At 34.8% G+C, this 16,910-nt stretch overlaps 1 protein-coding gene across 1 annotated transcript; it reads right to left on the bottom strand.

Moving 5' to 3' along the window:
• Positions 1 to 451: 451 nt before the first annotated feature.
• LOC136068188 (uncharacterized) lies at positions 452 to 1,941 on the bottom strand. The gene is made up of 2 exons (XM_065774997.1): positions 1,728 to 1,941; positions 452 to 1,637 (listed from the first exon to the last, which is right to left on the bottom strand). The coding sequence occupies exons 1-2, from the start codon at positions 1,902 to 1,904 to the stop codon at positions 849 to 851; spliced, it is 966 nt and encodes a 321-aa protein (XP_065631069.1). The 5' UTR covers positions 1,905 to 1,941; the 3' UTR covers positions 452 to 848.
• Positions 1,942 to 16,910: the final 14,969 nt, after the last annotated feature.

Raw genomic sequence — 16,910 nt, 5'->3', positions numbered from 1 at the left:
AGGACATTAATGAAAGCGTGTTTCGCGTACCGAGGCGTCCAGCGCGAAACACGAACAGACAAAGGGCGCTTCATAAATGAAAAAGATGGGGCCTCGAACTGGAGGCGAGATCAATGCCACGTGTAAAGATCATAATCTGACCCAAAGAGGAATCATCTCCAGTAAAGCGGTCTGAGGACAAACCTCCGCTTACAGAAAAATAGAAGTGGTAGACAGAGCCAAGGTATTGCATGGTCCTCGGACCCAAACCTATGGTAAAACTACACACACCATTATATCTGGATACTAGACAGAACCAAGGTATTGCATGGTCCTCGGACCCAAACCTATGGGGAAACTAGATACTTACAGAAAAATAGAAGTGGTAGACAGAACCAAGGTATTGCATGGTCCTCGGACCCAAACCTATGGAAAACTAGATACTTATAGAAAAATAGAAGTACTAGGCATAACCAGGGTATTGCATGGTCCTCGGACTCGAACCCATGGAGAAAATAACTATCTGAAGAAAAACCAAAGCGTTACTTAGAGTCAAGCTATAATACGGTCTTTAGATTTATATTTGAAGGATAACAGATGGTTTCATGAGGCTAACTCCAGAATAGAATACGAATATTAAGCAGAATACAATAGTAAAGCAAACAAAAGAAAATATCATTAGTTGGAAGCGAAGTATTAAGTATTCAGTTCAAACGGAAAGTATACAACTCCCTTACAACGCCACTGAGGCAAGAAACAAAATGAGATAAAAGAGAAAATAAACAAATTTATCCTATGTCGTATACTAGTCTCCTTAACTCAGTAGGCAAATTAAGTCAATAAGTAAATCAAAAGGCTTTGGCCAAGGCCTAAGGGCTTGGTCTCGAAAGGTCCGCCGGAGGACTTGCCACGTCTTGTGGTATTCCCTGACCCTCGGGTATAACTTCCCCCAACGCTCTCTGGGGCTCAACCTCCTCGGATGGTTGGTCAGTTAACGGTGTATCCTCGGCGGTCTTATCGTGACTCTCAACCGCTGGTAATGAGGACCCCTCCTCGGGAGCAGCAGGTGCAACCTCGCGAATGGCAATAGGGTAATATACCCTGTCCTCCCTCCTAAGATCAGATGAGACATCAACCCCTGCTTGGTTGAGGGCTTCATGCCAGGTCTGAGAACAGTAATGCCTGCACACTGCAGGAACTTGAGCCCGAAGGGTGGCTTCAGTCTTAGCCACCCCATCTGCGAAAGCATTCTCCTCTGCCTGTTCTACAGAGCGCTCAGCGTCTATTTTTGCAAATACCGCCTCGTCTTTGGCTCTCACAGCCTCGTCCCTGGCATACTCGGCAACACCTTTCTCATGGATTGCCGCGGTCAACTTTCCCTTCATATAGGTAATGTTCTCTTTGGCAGTTTGTAATTGACCCTCAACGTCTTGCAAGCGATTAGTTTGATCCTCAGCTTGCTTCCTGGCCACGGCTAGGTCGGAGACAGCAGTATCCCTGGCCTTCGTCATCTCTTCCAGATCCTCGGTCGCCTTTTTTAGGTCGGCCTCAGATCTCTTGAGAGTATTGGCAGCCTCCAAGAACTTGTCACGCTCTTGCGCTAAGGCATTGCTATGGTCATCGACCTCCTCGCCTAACCTGAAAAGGGCCTGGATAGCCTGCCAATAAAAACAAGTAACTCCGTAAAGAGAAAGGAAGGTATTAAGTGACAAACTTTGAATAAAGTGAATAGGTGCCAAAGGACCCACCATTCCTAGATACTTCTTAAGGTCGAGGACAACCTCTACCCCACTCATATTTCTTAGCTCGGCCATGTCAGTGGGAAGAAGAAGAGATTTCTCCAGGGCCTCGGCTACGAGAGCCCCCTCAGCTCCTTGAGACTCCCGCATCGAAGCGTTATCCATCAGGGGCTGATCATGGAGCATGGCAGCGGGCAGCCAGGCTTGAGCCTCGGACTGCTGGATGGCCTTCTTACCCTTCCGTTGATCACCGAGCTTCAGTTGCTTCGGAGGCCTGCGAAACCTACCCTCCTCGGGCGGGGAATGGGATTTGCTCCCATCCATTGGCTCCTTACCCTTGGAAAGTCTCTTCCTTTTCGGGTCATGAGACTCGGTCTGAGGGTCTGATACTGTGGGGGCAGAGGACGACCTGGTTTGCACAGTTAAAATCTGGGGCGGAGGTGCTGGGGGCTGGGGCTGCAACTCTTCTGGTACACCTTTCTTGGAACCGCCTTCGAGTAGGTCAAGAAGATTGGTTTGGGGCTGTCTTTTTAAACCCATCTCAGTCGGAGTACCAACTCTTAGGGACTGGAGATCGGCTTCGGACAAATGAGGGTCTCCTAGATCACCAGAGGGATCCTCGGACTGATCAGCTAGGTTGAACACGCTATATTCGTCCTCAGAAGAACTCAGTTCAACCACCTCCCTTGCCTTCTTAGATAGTCCTTCCTCGGCCACCGTTACTTGCTGGGATGAGGAGGGACCTGCTAGCGGAATGCCTTCAGGTATATAAGAGCCCTCAGTAAATGCAAAACCGTCTTCCACCACGGTGATCTGCGTAAGCCGAGGGTCACGAGCTCTAATTACGTGCTTCGGGACTAGGAATGATTTCTGAGCTGGGTCGCATCCGAGGATGTGATGAGCAGCTCTGACCTGGTTATCGGTTTCGTTTAGGAAAAGGTCCGACCTAAGAACGGTCTCCAAATCCGCTTTGTTAACCAGATGGAAATGACGTGCAAAGGCGTGCGGATCTGTGGCAAGAAAAGTGAAACTCTTATGGTTAGTCAACCAAATCGAATATACAGTTATAAAACTTGAGAATACTGAAACCTAAATTATCTCCTACTTCGGATGTCCTACCTGGCTCTCCCTCTACTGTTGGGCAATGAAAGCCGTTGTGCCACTCTCCCGACACTATAAGAAAATCTTGAGTCAACCCCCTGTTGGAATCAGGAAGACACTGGATGAGACGAATCCTATCGTCCCTTGTCTTCATATAATACGTCTTACCCCTCAGGTGATGAAGGTTATAGCACCAGTTCACATCATGGTGAGTTAGTCTCAGCCCCATTTTCTCATTCAAGATGTCTACGCACCCTAATATCCTAAACACATTCGCGGCACACTGGGTAGGAGACAGGCGGAAATGCCTAAGATAATTGAGGGTCACCGGCCTCATAGGGATTCTCATCCCTCCTTCTACAAAAGCGAATATTGGGATCACAACTTCACCCTCTCTCCTCTTAAGGTACCACTCCCCTTCTTCACAGTACTTCAAACTCACATTATTGGGTATTCCATAGTCGACGATGAATTTGTTCATCATCTCGTCAGACTCAACCAACTTCTTAAATTTACCCATTCCCCAAAGATGACTAAAAGTTCTATGAGAAGAAAAGGAGGAGTAAAATCAAGGAAATTTGAGATCGATAGAAAAAGAAGACTTATAGAAGTATGACGGTACTCTTCAGATAGTGTACAAGTCCAACCAGATTCAAATCATACGCGTCAACAATTGTAAGCGCGAAAATGATGAAATCGAGCGGTTCAAACAGGTACTTATACTCCCCCTTAGGTTCCCCAAATGTAACCGCTTGCTCATAAAAGCAAGAGATCATGCCGTTGAAAGTGGGAAACGTGGTGCCGCCAAAATTTAATGTGGGCACCCATTAAGTCTTGAAACGCTAAAAACGCACATCGGGCAGTCAAAAAGCCGCCAGTGTTAGCACAAACCGAAGTGGGGCGACTCGTCTAGAGAGCCCGCAGGTATCAAAACCCTCCTCCCCATCCGGGGGAACGTGCAGCAGGGTTTTGAGGGGCTATTGTGGGGCCCGTGAGCCCGATAGCCTCGGCCCATCGGGTATTAGGCCCAAGGCCAATGCCGAGGAGGACTGACCAACCAAGGCTAAGTTAGACAGCCTCTTTTGTGACCCACGCCGAGGACCTGTTCGTCTTCGGCATTCTAAGGATAATCTTTGGGAAGGGACAAGCTCAGAGCAAGCTGTCACATTCGCACTTAATGCATTCACCTAACTCCTCTAGCTACATTAATGGGGATATAACCCCTTACCAGGGCAACGTTGGTCAGAGTGAACCACTTGAGTATTGATAAGGCCTCTGATGGGACAGACGGCCAGAAGAGAGGCAAATGGATGATCAACAGATGGAATAAGGAGATAGGCAGATGAAAACTATATAAGAAAAGAAGTAAAGTAAAAGAGGGGAGGGAAAAAGAGAGAGAACAAAAAGGTCTCCTCGGCCACAGGCCGAGGAGCATTCCTCCATTTGTAAAGAAAACTCTTAGTATTTTTTTATAAAGAAAGTTCATGCTTGGTGATCGACGGCCAGCGCCTAAACCTTTAACCCACTCTCTATAAATTTATTGTTTGGGCTTGATTGGGCTGAAAACCCATTCGTACTCAGGGTCAATCCAAATTGAGTCCCCACACCTATCCATTCAAAATCAGTACTCATGTTTTGGTTTTAAAGTTGTAATATCTATTGGTCAATATAGTATTTTGTGTTTCAATGTATTAAAATTGTTCTTTCTAAAATAAAAAATTGTCATTTTTTAATGAGATCTTGAATTAATCATTTAAACTACCATAAATAAGATGTAATATAAACAAAATTAGTAAAATATTCTTTTTAAAATTTTATTTTTAATAGTTTTTTCATGCATCATACTCGTTAACAATTAGTTTATATAACATAATATCATAAATTCACCCGCCAAAAAAAAAAAATTTTGCCCATTCAAAGTACCTATGACAATTTGAAATTCTCAAACTTTTCCTTGAAGCAGAAGAACATCCATTTGGCATAGATCTTTATGCTTTTATAGTTTTTATTTTGGTTATGGATTGATTTTAACATTACCGTAAACTCTATTATAATATATATCCATTGAATTCTATTTTGTTATTTAATCTAAATAATAATAATATTGTTTTTGTGAATATGTGGATATACTTGCACACAGTCATCTATCCGTAAAAATATATATATTAAAAAAACAAATCTGAACGTAGTCATTTTTTTAGTGTATTAAGAAACTTCTTGTAAAAATTAAGGTAGTAAAAACTAAATTAATAATAAAGTATTAGATGAAGAATTTAAATTGTAATCAAATTATGATGTTTATCAACATAAAAATCCTTGGAGATGAAGAAAAGAACAAATATGCAATTGTTTTTATCTAAAAAATTGCTACAATTTTGTGTATATACACAAATTGAGCCTGGCATTCAACCTATAACATGGAAATCTAAGATGAAATTGAAAAGGCTTTCAAATTGAAGCCACAAATAGGGTGCAATACGGACCAATTTAACAAATTACAACGGTAAGAAATAATATTTTTGTGTGGACAAAACCAGAACATGATTCCAAAATTGCAATTACAAGTAGTAATTCCAAAATTGCAAAGCTAGTGGTAATTAATGTCAGCATATTAAATTTTTTTACTTCCTTCCCACCCGATAAACCTTTCTTCTTTACTTCTCTAAAAGCCGCTCTCTCTGCCTCTCTCAATTCTCAAAAACAAACTCTTTTCTTTGACTTTCTAAGCCGTTCTCTCTATATCCCCAATAGTTTCTGAAAAAAACCCTATTCCAAAGGCACAAAAGACAGACCCAAGAACTTCCTCCCTAATTTCCTTCTCTCTCCCACCTATGACCGAGCCATAGCTGCCAATGCCATTACCCATCATAGCCATCATAAGATCTCCAATGCATGTCATAACAAGCAAGCCCACTTACCAATGCTTCGAGCTCTAGGCCCAATTTACACAGGTGAAATAGTCTTAATATCATGTGTGTCTAATCTTTCCCTCTCTCTTTCTAAATATTGTTTTAATGTTCGTTGGGTATTGTTAGTCCTACTTATTTATTTATTTATTTATTTTTTATATTTAATTATGTGAATTATTATCTAGGTTCATGTGACTACCACTTAATAATTTGATTTTAGTGTATAGTTTCTTTGTAGGCATTAATCCGTGAGCCTTTAAATTTTGGATATAAATTCAAAATTCATTAGGAATTTTAAATTCTGATTCTTATTGATTTCCATTTGGTATTTATAGGTTCTAAATTGAACTAAGGTGGAATCACAATAGACTTTGAGATTGTGTGTGGAAATTGAGCTATGGGTTTGAATTTTTTATGATTCATTTTGTGGTGGTTTTGTTTATTGAGATTACATTTTGGTATTGGTTTCTTTTCAATTGTGGGTTTGGGTTTGATTTAGAGTAGGGTTGACTCTCTCTCTCTCTCTCTCTCTCTCTCTCTCTCTCTCTCTCTCTCTCTCTCTCTCTCCTAACCAATCAAATTATGACACATCATTAATCTCCAATTGATTACACTTATTATTAATTGAAATCAGTTGTTCATAATCACATATAATCGGACTTAATTTGTGATAGTGCATCTCAGCTATTAAAACTTGATTTGATGATAACTTTCAATCTGATGGTCTGATTAGGGTCTATGACCAGTCGATTTGATCGTTACAACATTAAAATCATTTTGGTAAAATGAGATTAAGGATCTAATGGCCAAAATCAAAATACATATTTCTAAGGTGAAATGCGGGTTGCAAAATGGGGTGTCAACACATGTCCATATGTATGATGTAATTAACCAGTAAGCATGGTTTTCATTAACTGCCTAGGAACCTCTCACCAATATGGTTTTTTTTTTTTTTTTTTTTTTTTTTTTTTTTTTTTTTTTTAAACCTTAAGAACCATTCTATGCAAAAAAGAAAAAAAAGAAAAAAGAAGAAGTAAAGAATTGTTTGAACTGCGATTGAAAAACATGTGTTTGAAAACCATGGACGATTCTCACGGTTTTTGTAAGAGATTTTTTTTTTTTTTTAAATTAATTGCTATTTACAAGCTCACAGTACCTAAGTGCCATTATTGAAGTTTCAACCACCATGAAATTTCATCAAACTTTGAGATCATGACATAGTTTCTCTCTCTCTCTCTCTCTCTCTCTCTCTCTCTCTCTCTCTCTCTCAATGTTTAGTGTTTCTTCTTAATCTTCTTCTTTTCTCTCTCTCTTGTTCTTTTTGCATTTTTGCTCTCAAGTTTGCTCTATGCCTAAGAGTCAACCACAATATATTTTCTTGGGCTTTGTTTTTAAATAGGGTGAACAAACTATTTTCTTGGGCTTTGTTTTACAAGTTCACAGCACCTAAGTGCCATTATTGAAGTTTCAACCACCATGAGATTTTGTTAAACTTTGAGATCATGACATAGTTTTCTCTCTCTCTCTTTCTCTCTCTCTCTCTCTCTCTCTCTCTCTACGTTCAGTGTTTCTTCTTAATCTTCTTCGTTTTCTCTCTCTCTTGTTCTTTCTGCATTTTTGCCCTCAAGATTGCTCTATGCGTAAGAGTCAATCACAATATATTTTCTTGGGCTTTGTTTTTAAATGGGGTGAACAAACTATTTTCTTGGACTTTGTTTTTACAAGTTCACAGCACCTAAGTGCCATCATTGAAGTTTCAACCACCATGAAATTTTGTCAAACTTTGAGATAATGACATAGTTTCCCTCGAACTACTCTCTCTCTCTCTGTTCAGTGTTTCTTCTTAATCTTCTTCTTTTTCTCTCTCTCTTGTTCTTTCTGCATTTTGCCCTCAAGATTGCTCTATGCCTAGGAGTCAATCACAATATATTTTCTTGGGCTTTGTTTTTAAGTGGGGTGAACAAACTATTTACATGGGCTTTGTTTTTACAAATTCACAGCACCTAAGTGCCATTATTGAAGTTTCAACCACCATGAGATTTTGTCAAACTTTGAGATCATGACATAGTTTTCTCTCAAACTACTCTCTCTCTCTCTCTCTCTCTCTCTCTCTCTCTATGTTTAGTGTTTCTTCTTAATCTTCTTCTTTTTCTCTCTCTCTTGTTCTTTCTGCATTTTTGCCCTCAAGATTGCTCTATGCCTAAGAGTCAATCACAATATATTTTCTTGGGCTTTGTTTTTAAATGGGGTGAACAAACTATTTTCTTGGGCTTTGTTTTACAAGTTCACAGCACCTAAGTGCCATTATTGAAGTTTCAACCACCATGAAATTTTGTCAAACTTTGAGATCATGACATAGTTTTCTCTCAAAGAAAATTCCAGCTCAGCCCTAACTCATTAAACGTTTTGAGTTTTCTGTTTTTACCCTAGGTATATAAAGAACAACCCTAGCCACGTTTTTAGAGTTGCTCCAGTTGAGTTGTTGCTCATACTTTTCTGTTTTGTGTAAATCTCTTATGAGATCTAGAGGAGTTTGCCTTTACACAAAACTTAGGGTTTTCAAGGTAGAGATTACTTCAACATCTTGATGATTAACTCTGTTGCTACCATTGAAGTTTAAAGAATATCAAGCGTGGGTGCTTGTAGCTGATTGGAGAATCCAAGAAAGAAGGAGTCCGTGGATTCGGAGCTTGCACGTGGTCGTGTCAGTAAGTTCTACTGGTAGGTAGCATTAGGAAGTCAAGTGGGGAGCTTGTAGTCCTTCTGTATGAACTTCGATTCTTTCGCATAGTGGATTCAGGTTTACCTTGAGGATAGTTAGGTCAAATCTTCCCCAGGTTTTTACCGTGTGGTTTCCTGGGTGATCATATCTTGTGTTATTTACTTTTCTACTGCTTTATATTCTTGATATGATTGTTTGATTGTTTTAACTTAGAATTGCATAATTTGACTAAGTAACAACTTGGCTAATTAACTAGGCTACTCAATCTGGTTGTGTTTTAAGGGGTCTAAAACCGTTCATCTTATCTCTCTTATAAAAAGGTATAAGTTTCCAAAATTACACTACAATAAATTTATCAAAAAAATGGAATATTAAATCTTCAATTACAAATGCAAAAAATCAACTCTTTATCAAAATTGGCTCCTAGCATTTTTGGAATACTTTGAGATTTTTTTTTTTTTTGAGAAAGCTTGAGAAGTCAAATATAAATTGTAACTTTTCCTCTTAATCAAATTTGAAAAACCTGAAAAACCTACTAATACCATAATACAAATAAGGACAAAGTTTAGCTACAAAATTGATTGTAGCCTAAGGTTATAACCTTACTTAATAAAATAAACATTAATACATATTTTAAAAATCTAACTGTTGAATTGCATGTTCTTTATGTTCTTAATGCGCATGTCAAATTTTGTGTTAATAAAATATTATTTACTATATGATCTATAAGTTTATATTTTATGCATAATTTTAATTGTTGAATTGCATGTTCTTTACATTCTTAATACATATGTCAGGCTTTGTGTCAATCAAATATTATTTACTACATAATCTATAAGTTTATATTTTGTGCATAATTTTAAACTATAAAAACTTGCAGTTTAAACAAATTATTAATGACAAAACTATTGATCTTTAATTTTTTAGAAATTTCACAATCAAGAAAGATATAAGAAGAAGATGTAATCTAATTGTGGATTTGTCAAAATTCATATCTAATAAAAAGATGTTGAGTAAGGTTGTAACATTAGACTACAACTAATTTTGTAGCTAAATTTTGTCCAAAACTGTTGGCTCCAAGCCTTTTGGATTACTTTAAAACTCAAATACAAGTTCTAGCTTATCTTCTTAATCAAATCTTAAAAACCTAATACTTCTAAGATACAAATTTTATTGGCTCTAAGTGGAAATCAGACTTTTTTTTTTTTTTTTTTTAATGGTGGCGGCAAAAAAGAAATAAATCAAAATTACTGGCAATATTTTATGAGATGTGTAATGTCCACAACATTTTCACAACAAACTCTAGTTGACATATTGTTATAGGTTTTTGAGTTGAATCCTATACTGAAATTATTTTTATTTCTACCAGTAATAGTAAGTAATAACAAGTAACAACTTGCCACATAAGACTTATTGTAAAAATAATGTTGTAGACATATCATTTCTCATATTTTATTTCCTATGAAATTCTCATTAGGAACTATAACTAGTGTATTCCTAATCTTAGACCAATGCAATACTCAACTTCACTAGAACTCAAGAGAGGAGAAGAGAAGGAGGGTTTTTTTGTGTCTTGGAATGAAGGAGAGCGAGGGTGTATATATTAGTGGTGGAGGAAATATGAATGGAATGTCATTTAATGAGGGTTGACAAAGAATCATGAATCTAAACCTCATTTTAGCCTTGGAGAAAATCTGGTGCATTAAATGGAGAGATTGGTGGGAGTGAAGAGTAAGTCAAAATTCAGATTTCCCATAGCTGCAATAACAGCCTGTAGAGCCAATTTTGAAAAATCATATCTCATTCAATTCTGATCGGAATCACCTCGTTCTTGTACTAAAATTGAAGTCTCGGATGTCTAGTTTTTGAGAAAATTAACCTCATTCACAGATTCAAAATATTTTGAGAGATATCGATAAAATGGTGGGCAGAGGTCATTTGTTAGAAAATAGTTTCAGCACAATTAACATTAATAGGTTCCAAATTAGCTCCCAATTAATACTAAATTGCTCCAATCACTCCCATTTCAGACTTAATTGGTTCCAAATTTACTCTAATTAAAAGATAATTGCACAAATTACTCATTGAATAATTAATATTTAACTATCTAATTAATTAGGTGTATGCAACCTCACCATAAAATGTAGTCCTAACCAATCAAATTATGACACATCATTAATCTCCAATTGATTACACTTATTATTAATTGAAATCAGTTGTTCATAATCACATATAATCGGACTTAATTTGTGATAGTGCATCTCAGCTATTAAAACTTGATTTGATGATAACTTTCAATCTGATGGTCTGATTAGGGTCTATGACCAGTCGATTTGATCGTTACAACATTAAAATCATTTTGGTAAAATGAGATTAAGGATCTAATGGCCAAAATCAAAATACATATTTCTAAGGTGAAATGCGGGTTGCAAAATGGGGTGTCAACACATGTCCATATGTATGATGTAATTAACCAGTAAGCATGGTTTTCATTAACTGCCTAGGAACCTCTCACCAATATGGTTTTTTTTTTTTTTTTTTTTTTTTTTTTTTTTTTTTTTTTTTTTTCTTAAGAACCATTCTATGCAAAAAAGAAAAAAAAGAAAAAAGAAGAAGTAAAGAATTGTTTGAACTGCGATTGAAAAACATGTGTTTGAAAACCATGGACGATTCTCACGGTTTTTGTAAGAGATTTTTTTTTTTTTTTAAATTAATTGCTATTTACAAGCTCACAGTACCTAAGTGCCATTATTGAAGTTTCAACCACCATGAAATTTCATCAAACTTTGAGATCATGACATAGTTTTCTCTCTCTCTCTCTCTCTCTCTCTCTCTCTCTCTCTCTCTCTCTCAATGTTTAGTGTTTCTTCTTAATCTTCTTCTTTTTCTCTCTCTCTTGTTCTTTTTGCATTTTTGCTCTCAAGTTTGCTCTATGCCTAAGAGTCAACCACAATATATTTTCTTGGGCTTTGTTTTTAAATAGGGTGAACAAACTATTTTCTTGGGCTTTGTTTTTACAAGTTCACAGCACCTAAGTGCCATTATTGAAGTTTCAACCACCATGAGATTTTGTTAAACTTTGAGATCATGACATAGTTTTCTCTCTCTCTCTTTCTCTCTCTCTCTCTCTCTCTCTCTCTCTACGTTCAGTGTTTCTTCTTAATCTTCTTCGTTTTCTCTCTCTCTTGTTCTTTCTGCATTTTTGCCCTCAAGATTGCTCTATGCGTAAGAGTCAATCACAATATATTTTCTTGGGCTTTGTTTTTAAATGGGGTGAACAAACTATTTTCTTGGACTTTGTTTTTACAAGTTCACAGCACCTAAGTGCCATCATTGAAGTTTCAACCACCATGAAATTTTGTCAAACTTTGAGATAATGACATAGTTTTCCCTCGAACTACTCTCTCTCTCTCTGTTCAGTGTTTCTTCTTAATCTTCTTCTTTTTCTCTCTCTCTTGTTCTTTCTGCATTTTTGCCCTCAAGATTGCTCTATGCCTAGGAGTCAATCACAATATATTTTCTTGGGCTTTGTTTTTAAGTGGGGTGAACAAACTATTTACATGGGCTTTGTTTTTACAAATTCACAGCACCTAAGTGCCATTATTGAAGTTTCAACCACCATGAGATTTTGTCAAACTTTGAGATCATGACATAGTTTTCTCTCAAACTACTCTCTCTCTCTCTCTCTCTCTCTCTCTCTCTATGTTTAGTGTTTCTTCTTAATCTTCTTCTTTTTCTCTCTCTCTTGTTCTTTCTGCATTTTTGCCCTCAAGATTGCTCTATGCCTAAGAGTCAATCACAATATATTTTCTTGGGCTTTGTTTTTAAATGGGGTGAACAAACTATTTTCTTGGGCTTTGTTTTTACAAGTTCACAGCACCTAAGTGCCATTATTGAAGTTTCAACCACCATGAAATTTTGTCAAACTTTGAGATCATGACATAGTTTTCTCTCAAACTACTCTCTCTCTCTCTCTCTCTCTCTCTCTCTCTCTCTCTCTCTCTCTCTCTCTTCTCTCTCTCTCTCCATTTTCAGTGTTTCTTCTTAATCTTCTTCTTTTTTTCTCTCTCTCTCTCTCGTTCTTTCTACATTTTTGCCCTTAAGATTGCTCTATGCCTAAGAGTCAATCACAATATATTTTCTTGGGCTTTGTTTTCAAATGGGGTGAACAAACTATTTACATGGGCTTTGTTTTTACAAATTCACAACACCTAAGTGCCATTATTGAAGTTTCAACTACCTTGAAATTTTGTCAAACTTTGAGATCATGACATAGTTTTCTCTCAAACTACTCTTTCTCTCTCTCAATGTTCAGTGTTTCTTCTTAATTTTCTTCTTTTTCTCTCTCTCTCTTGTTTTTCCTGCATTTTTGCCCTCNTCTTATAGCTGCCGTTTTGTACAAAACACAGTTATAGACTTGTTTTGGGCTGCATTTAAAACATGGCTATAGGTACAGTTTTGACTACGTTTTAAAAATGCGGCTAAAGCCTCCTACCGCTGCAGTTTTGAAACACGGCTATATGTTTTTTTTTTTTTTTTTTTTTTTTTTTTAATAAATTCTGGTTTTTTTCCCAAAAATTTAATATTCAAACCAAACAAATTCAAAATTAAACACAAACCCAAAAAATTCAAAATCAAACACAAACCCAGAAAATTCAAAATCAAACACAACATACTCATAATACAAACACACCTAGAAAATTCAAAATCAAACACAAACTCAGAAAATTCAAAATCAAACACAACATACTCACAATATAAACACACCCAGAAAATTCAAAATCAAACACAACATATTGACAATACAAACACAACGTGCTCCAAATATAAGAACACAAATCCATGAATCTCCTCTCATTCAACAAAACCAACCCAAATCTAACACTAAATCCATTCAAGGAACACAAAAGCACAAGCTCGGAAACATAAAAAAACATGCTGAAGAACACAAACCCATCTAAACATAAGCACAATATCAGCAACGTAATAGCACAAATTCAAGCATAGATCCAAAAAATTCAAAATCAAAACTCAAATCCAAATCAAGTCATAAACACAAATAACCAAAAAAAAAAAAAAAAAACTAGATCTATAGACAAATCAGTGTGCTTGAGATGAAGAAAAAAAAGAAAGAAGGAAAAAAGAAGAAGAAGGAAGAAGTAGCTGCAAAGAAACAAAAAAAAAAAAAAAAAAAGAGTTGTGCTGGAGTGAAGAAGGAAGAAAGAAAAAGGAAAAAAAAAAAAACTTCGTCTCTTCTTAGCACTTCTAGCTTATGCACTTGGTGCATGAGACTATGTCTTAGTAACATTTGGACCGCACATGATTGTATAGTACCTATGTCTTATTTTTGAAAAAGGTAGTCCATTGCGAAATTGTATAGTTCCTCGCATTTGTATTGGCCCTAGCTATTTTGATATTGAATTTTTTTGTGAAGAGCTTCCACATCTATATATCTATAATATATACTAATAGCCAAAACTTAGAGAAAATCTAATTAGATTTTAATTTGATTTTCACTTTTGCACCACGTGTCTTGTTTAATTTATAATTTTATGAAAAGTGAGTTATTGAGTGTAAAAATCAAAAAGTCTAAATCCAATTAGATTCTAAATTAGATTTCAATTTGAGTCCAATTTTCCGCCACGTGTCTCATTTAATTTTTAACTTTGTGCCAAGTGAATTATCTATCTATCTATCTATCTATCTATCTATATATATATAGTAGTAGCCAAAGTTGATAGAAAATCCAATTAAATTCTAAATTGGAATCTAATTTTGTGTCATGTGTCTTATCTAATTTTTAAATTTGTATGTTAAGTGAATTATTAGGTACAAAAATCAAAGAATATAAATTTAATTAAATTTGTGAATTGGATTTTAATTGTAGTTCAATTTTGTGCCATATGTTTTATTTATTTTTTTATTTTATTTTTGTAGTAAGTGAATTATTGGGTGCAAAAATCGAAAAGTGTAGATCCAATTAGATTCTATATCTCTCACACACACACACACACACACACACACACACAGAGATTTATATATATAATAATAGGTAAAGCAGAGAGAAAATCCAATTAGATTTCAATTGGATTCTCAATTTTGTGCCACTTGTCCTAACCAAAACTCAAAAAAAAAAAAAAAAAATCTAATTAGATTATAAATTTGACTCCAATTTTGTATTATGTATCTTATCTAAATTTTCTAATTTTTGTGCCAAAATAAATGATGCATTAACATTTAACACGGAAGCCAAGAAAACTATAATGATAATGCTCATTAGCCTAAGCAAGAACATCTTATCTGCACATTTTTATGGAGATTATAAATTGGACTCAAATTTTGTGTCATGTATCTTATCTAAATTTTCTAATTTTTGTGTCCAAATAAATGATGTATTAACATTTAACACGGAAGCCAAGAAAACCACAATGATAATACTCATTGGCCTAAGCAAGAACATCTCACCTGCACACTTTTATGGGTGATCTCAATAGAGTCTGGAGCTTTTCTAATCCTACAACCAGAACCAAGAAGTCCAACGAGAAAGACTATAAAAGCAAAACAACATCTCTTCCTAATTTCATAACGTCATCCCATGTCTCCTCCTCTCTCAACCTCTACCAACTAGATCCACACACTACCCTTTCCTCCTCCTTACGGATTTTCCCTTTATCTTTGCCTTATATTTACTGCTGTGGATGTGTTTATATTTGGCTTAGATTGTTTATCAATTCTGTTGTGAGCTTGTTATCATGTTCCGCACATTAATTGTTTGATATAAAGCTTAAATTGGTTATTTTATTATTTGGGGTCTAAACGTTCAAGGGTGTTTCATACCCATTTTGAACTTTCATAACCGAATCTTAAGATGAGAACCTAAGGAACAGTACATAAGGTAATATACTTAAGTTTTGTCCAAAATTTTAATATGTGGCTAATTATGTTTACTTTTTCAAAAAAATAATTAGACTAATTATTTATATTTTTATGATAAAAATTTTGTTTAATTTTAAATGTATCCATACGTATGCATGTGTTACATGGGTTTTTTTTTTTTTTTGATATATTAAATTTGACTAATTATTTACATTTTTATAATAAAAAGTGTGTTTAATTTTAAATACATCCATGCATTTGCATGGGATACATGCTAGTGTGTGTGTATATATATATAATGAGAAACCATTATATATTTTTGAAATTCTTGGCTTAATAAATGTGTAAGTTGTAATTCTTAAATCAAGTTTAATTTGAATTCATATATGTGTATGCCTGTGTGATTATTTTTAAATGTACCTGTGCATATGCACAGGGTTACACATTAGTTTATATATATAATAATAATATGTGAAGTTGAGAGAAATTCAAATTAGAATTCTAATTTTGCGTCATGTATCCTAAATTATTTATTTTTAAAGAGTTTTATTTCTTAATTTTAGAATCAAATGTGGGACCACATGATAAATATTCATCCAAGTGAGTTATTAAGTACAAAAATTAAAGAGTTTAGAATAAATGAATCATAAAAAAAAGGTGCTTCACAATTAAAAAAAAAAAGGGACAATTTACATTTTATACCTAATAATATCCTTACAATTTTTTTTAAAGAGTTAACCTAATATAAAAATAACTATCAAAAGTATTTAAATTATATATATAGAAATTATATTATGCATCTTATTGTATATTTTTAAGTATATCCATGCATATGCATAGGGTTACAAGCTAGTTGAGTGTAAAAATCTAAAAGTCTAAATCCAATTAGATTCTAAATTGAATTTCAATGGGAGTCTAATTTTTCGTCACGTGTTCATTTATTTTATTAGTTTTTGTAGCCAGTGAACAAGTGAATTACTGGATGAAAAAACCAAAAAGTCTTTATCCAATTAAATTTTAAATCATATATATATATATAATGAGAAACCATTACATATTTTAGAAATGTATAGTTTAATGAAAGTGTAAGTTAATACTATATATAATTTGAATCTCTTTTTGAAAAAGTATAATTGTGATTTTTTCAATTGCATGTATCCATATATATGCATAGCTGCACACTAGTTATCATAGTGATTATGTATGTATAAGAGTCGAATTTATTGAATTTTGCATTTTACTCTACTTACTAATCTTTGCATTGTATATATATTAGAATTATGACAGGAATTTGTCCAACAAAATTCAATAGTTGTCTAATCTATATGTTATATAGGTATTCTAAGATGTCACAATTGGGTGGTTGGGGGTGTTAAATAGTGCATGATGAGATGATAGGTAAATATGGTAATAAATTAAGAAATAGTTTTTCTGCTTGGAAAATTAAGTTTTGAATACACTTTAAGCTCAGTTTTAAAGTTGACAAATAATACTTCTTGTTGTTGTTGTTGTTGTTGTTTTTTTTTTTTTTTTTTTTTGGTGAAAGAAACTGATGGATTTTATTAATAAAATTCAACTACATCT

Source organism: Quercus suber, unplaced genomic scaffold, assembly GCF_002906115.3.
Source record: "Quercus suber isolate HL8 unplaced genomic scaffold, Cork oak 2.0 scaffold_103, whole genome shotgun sequence".
NCBI lineage: Eukaryota > Viridiplantae > Streptophyta > Magnoliopsida > Fagales > Fagaceae > Quercus > Quercus suber.
The sequence above is the reverse complement of the archived record's forward strand: the minus strand, read 5'-3'. Positions and strand labels throughout refer to the sequence as shown.

Coding starts and splice junctions, on each gene's coding strand:
- LOC136068188 (XM_065774997.1), bottom strand. CDS start 1,904: ATGCTCCATGATCAGCCCCTGATGGATAACGCTTCGATGCGGGAGTCT. Junction 1,638..1,727: donor TTAAGAAGTATCTAGGAATG/GTGGGTCCTTTG, acceptor TTTTATTGGCAG/GCTATCCAGGCCCTTTTCAG.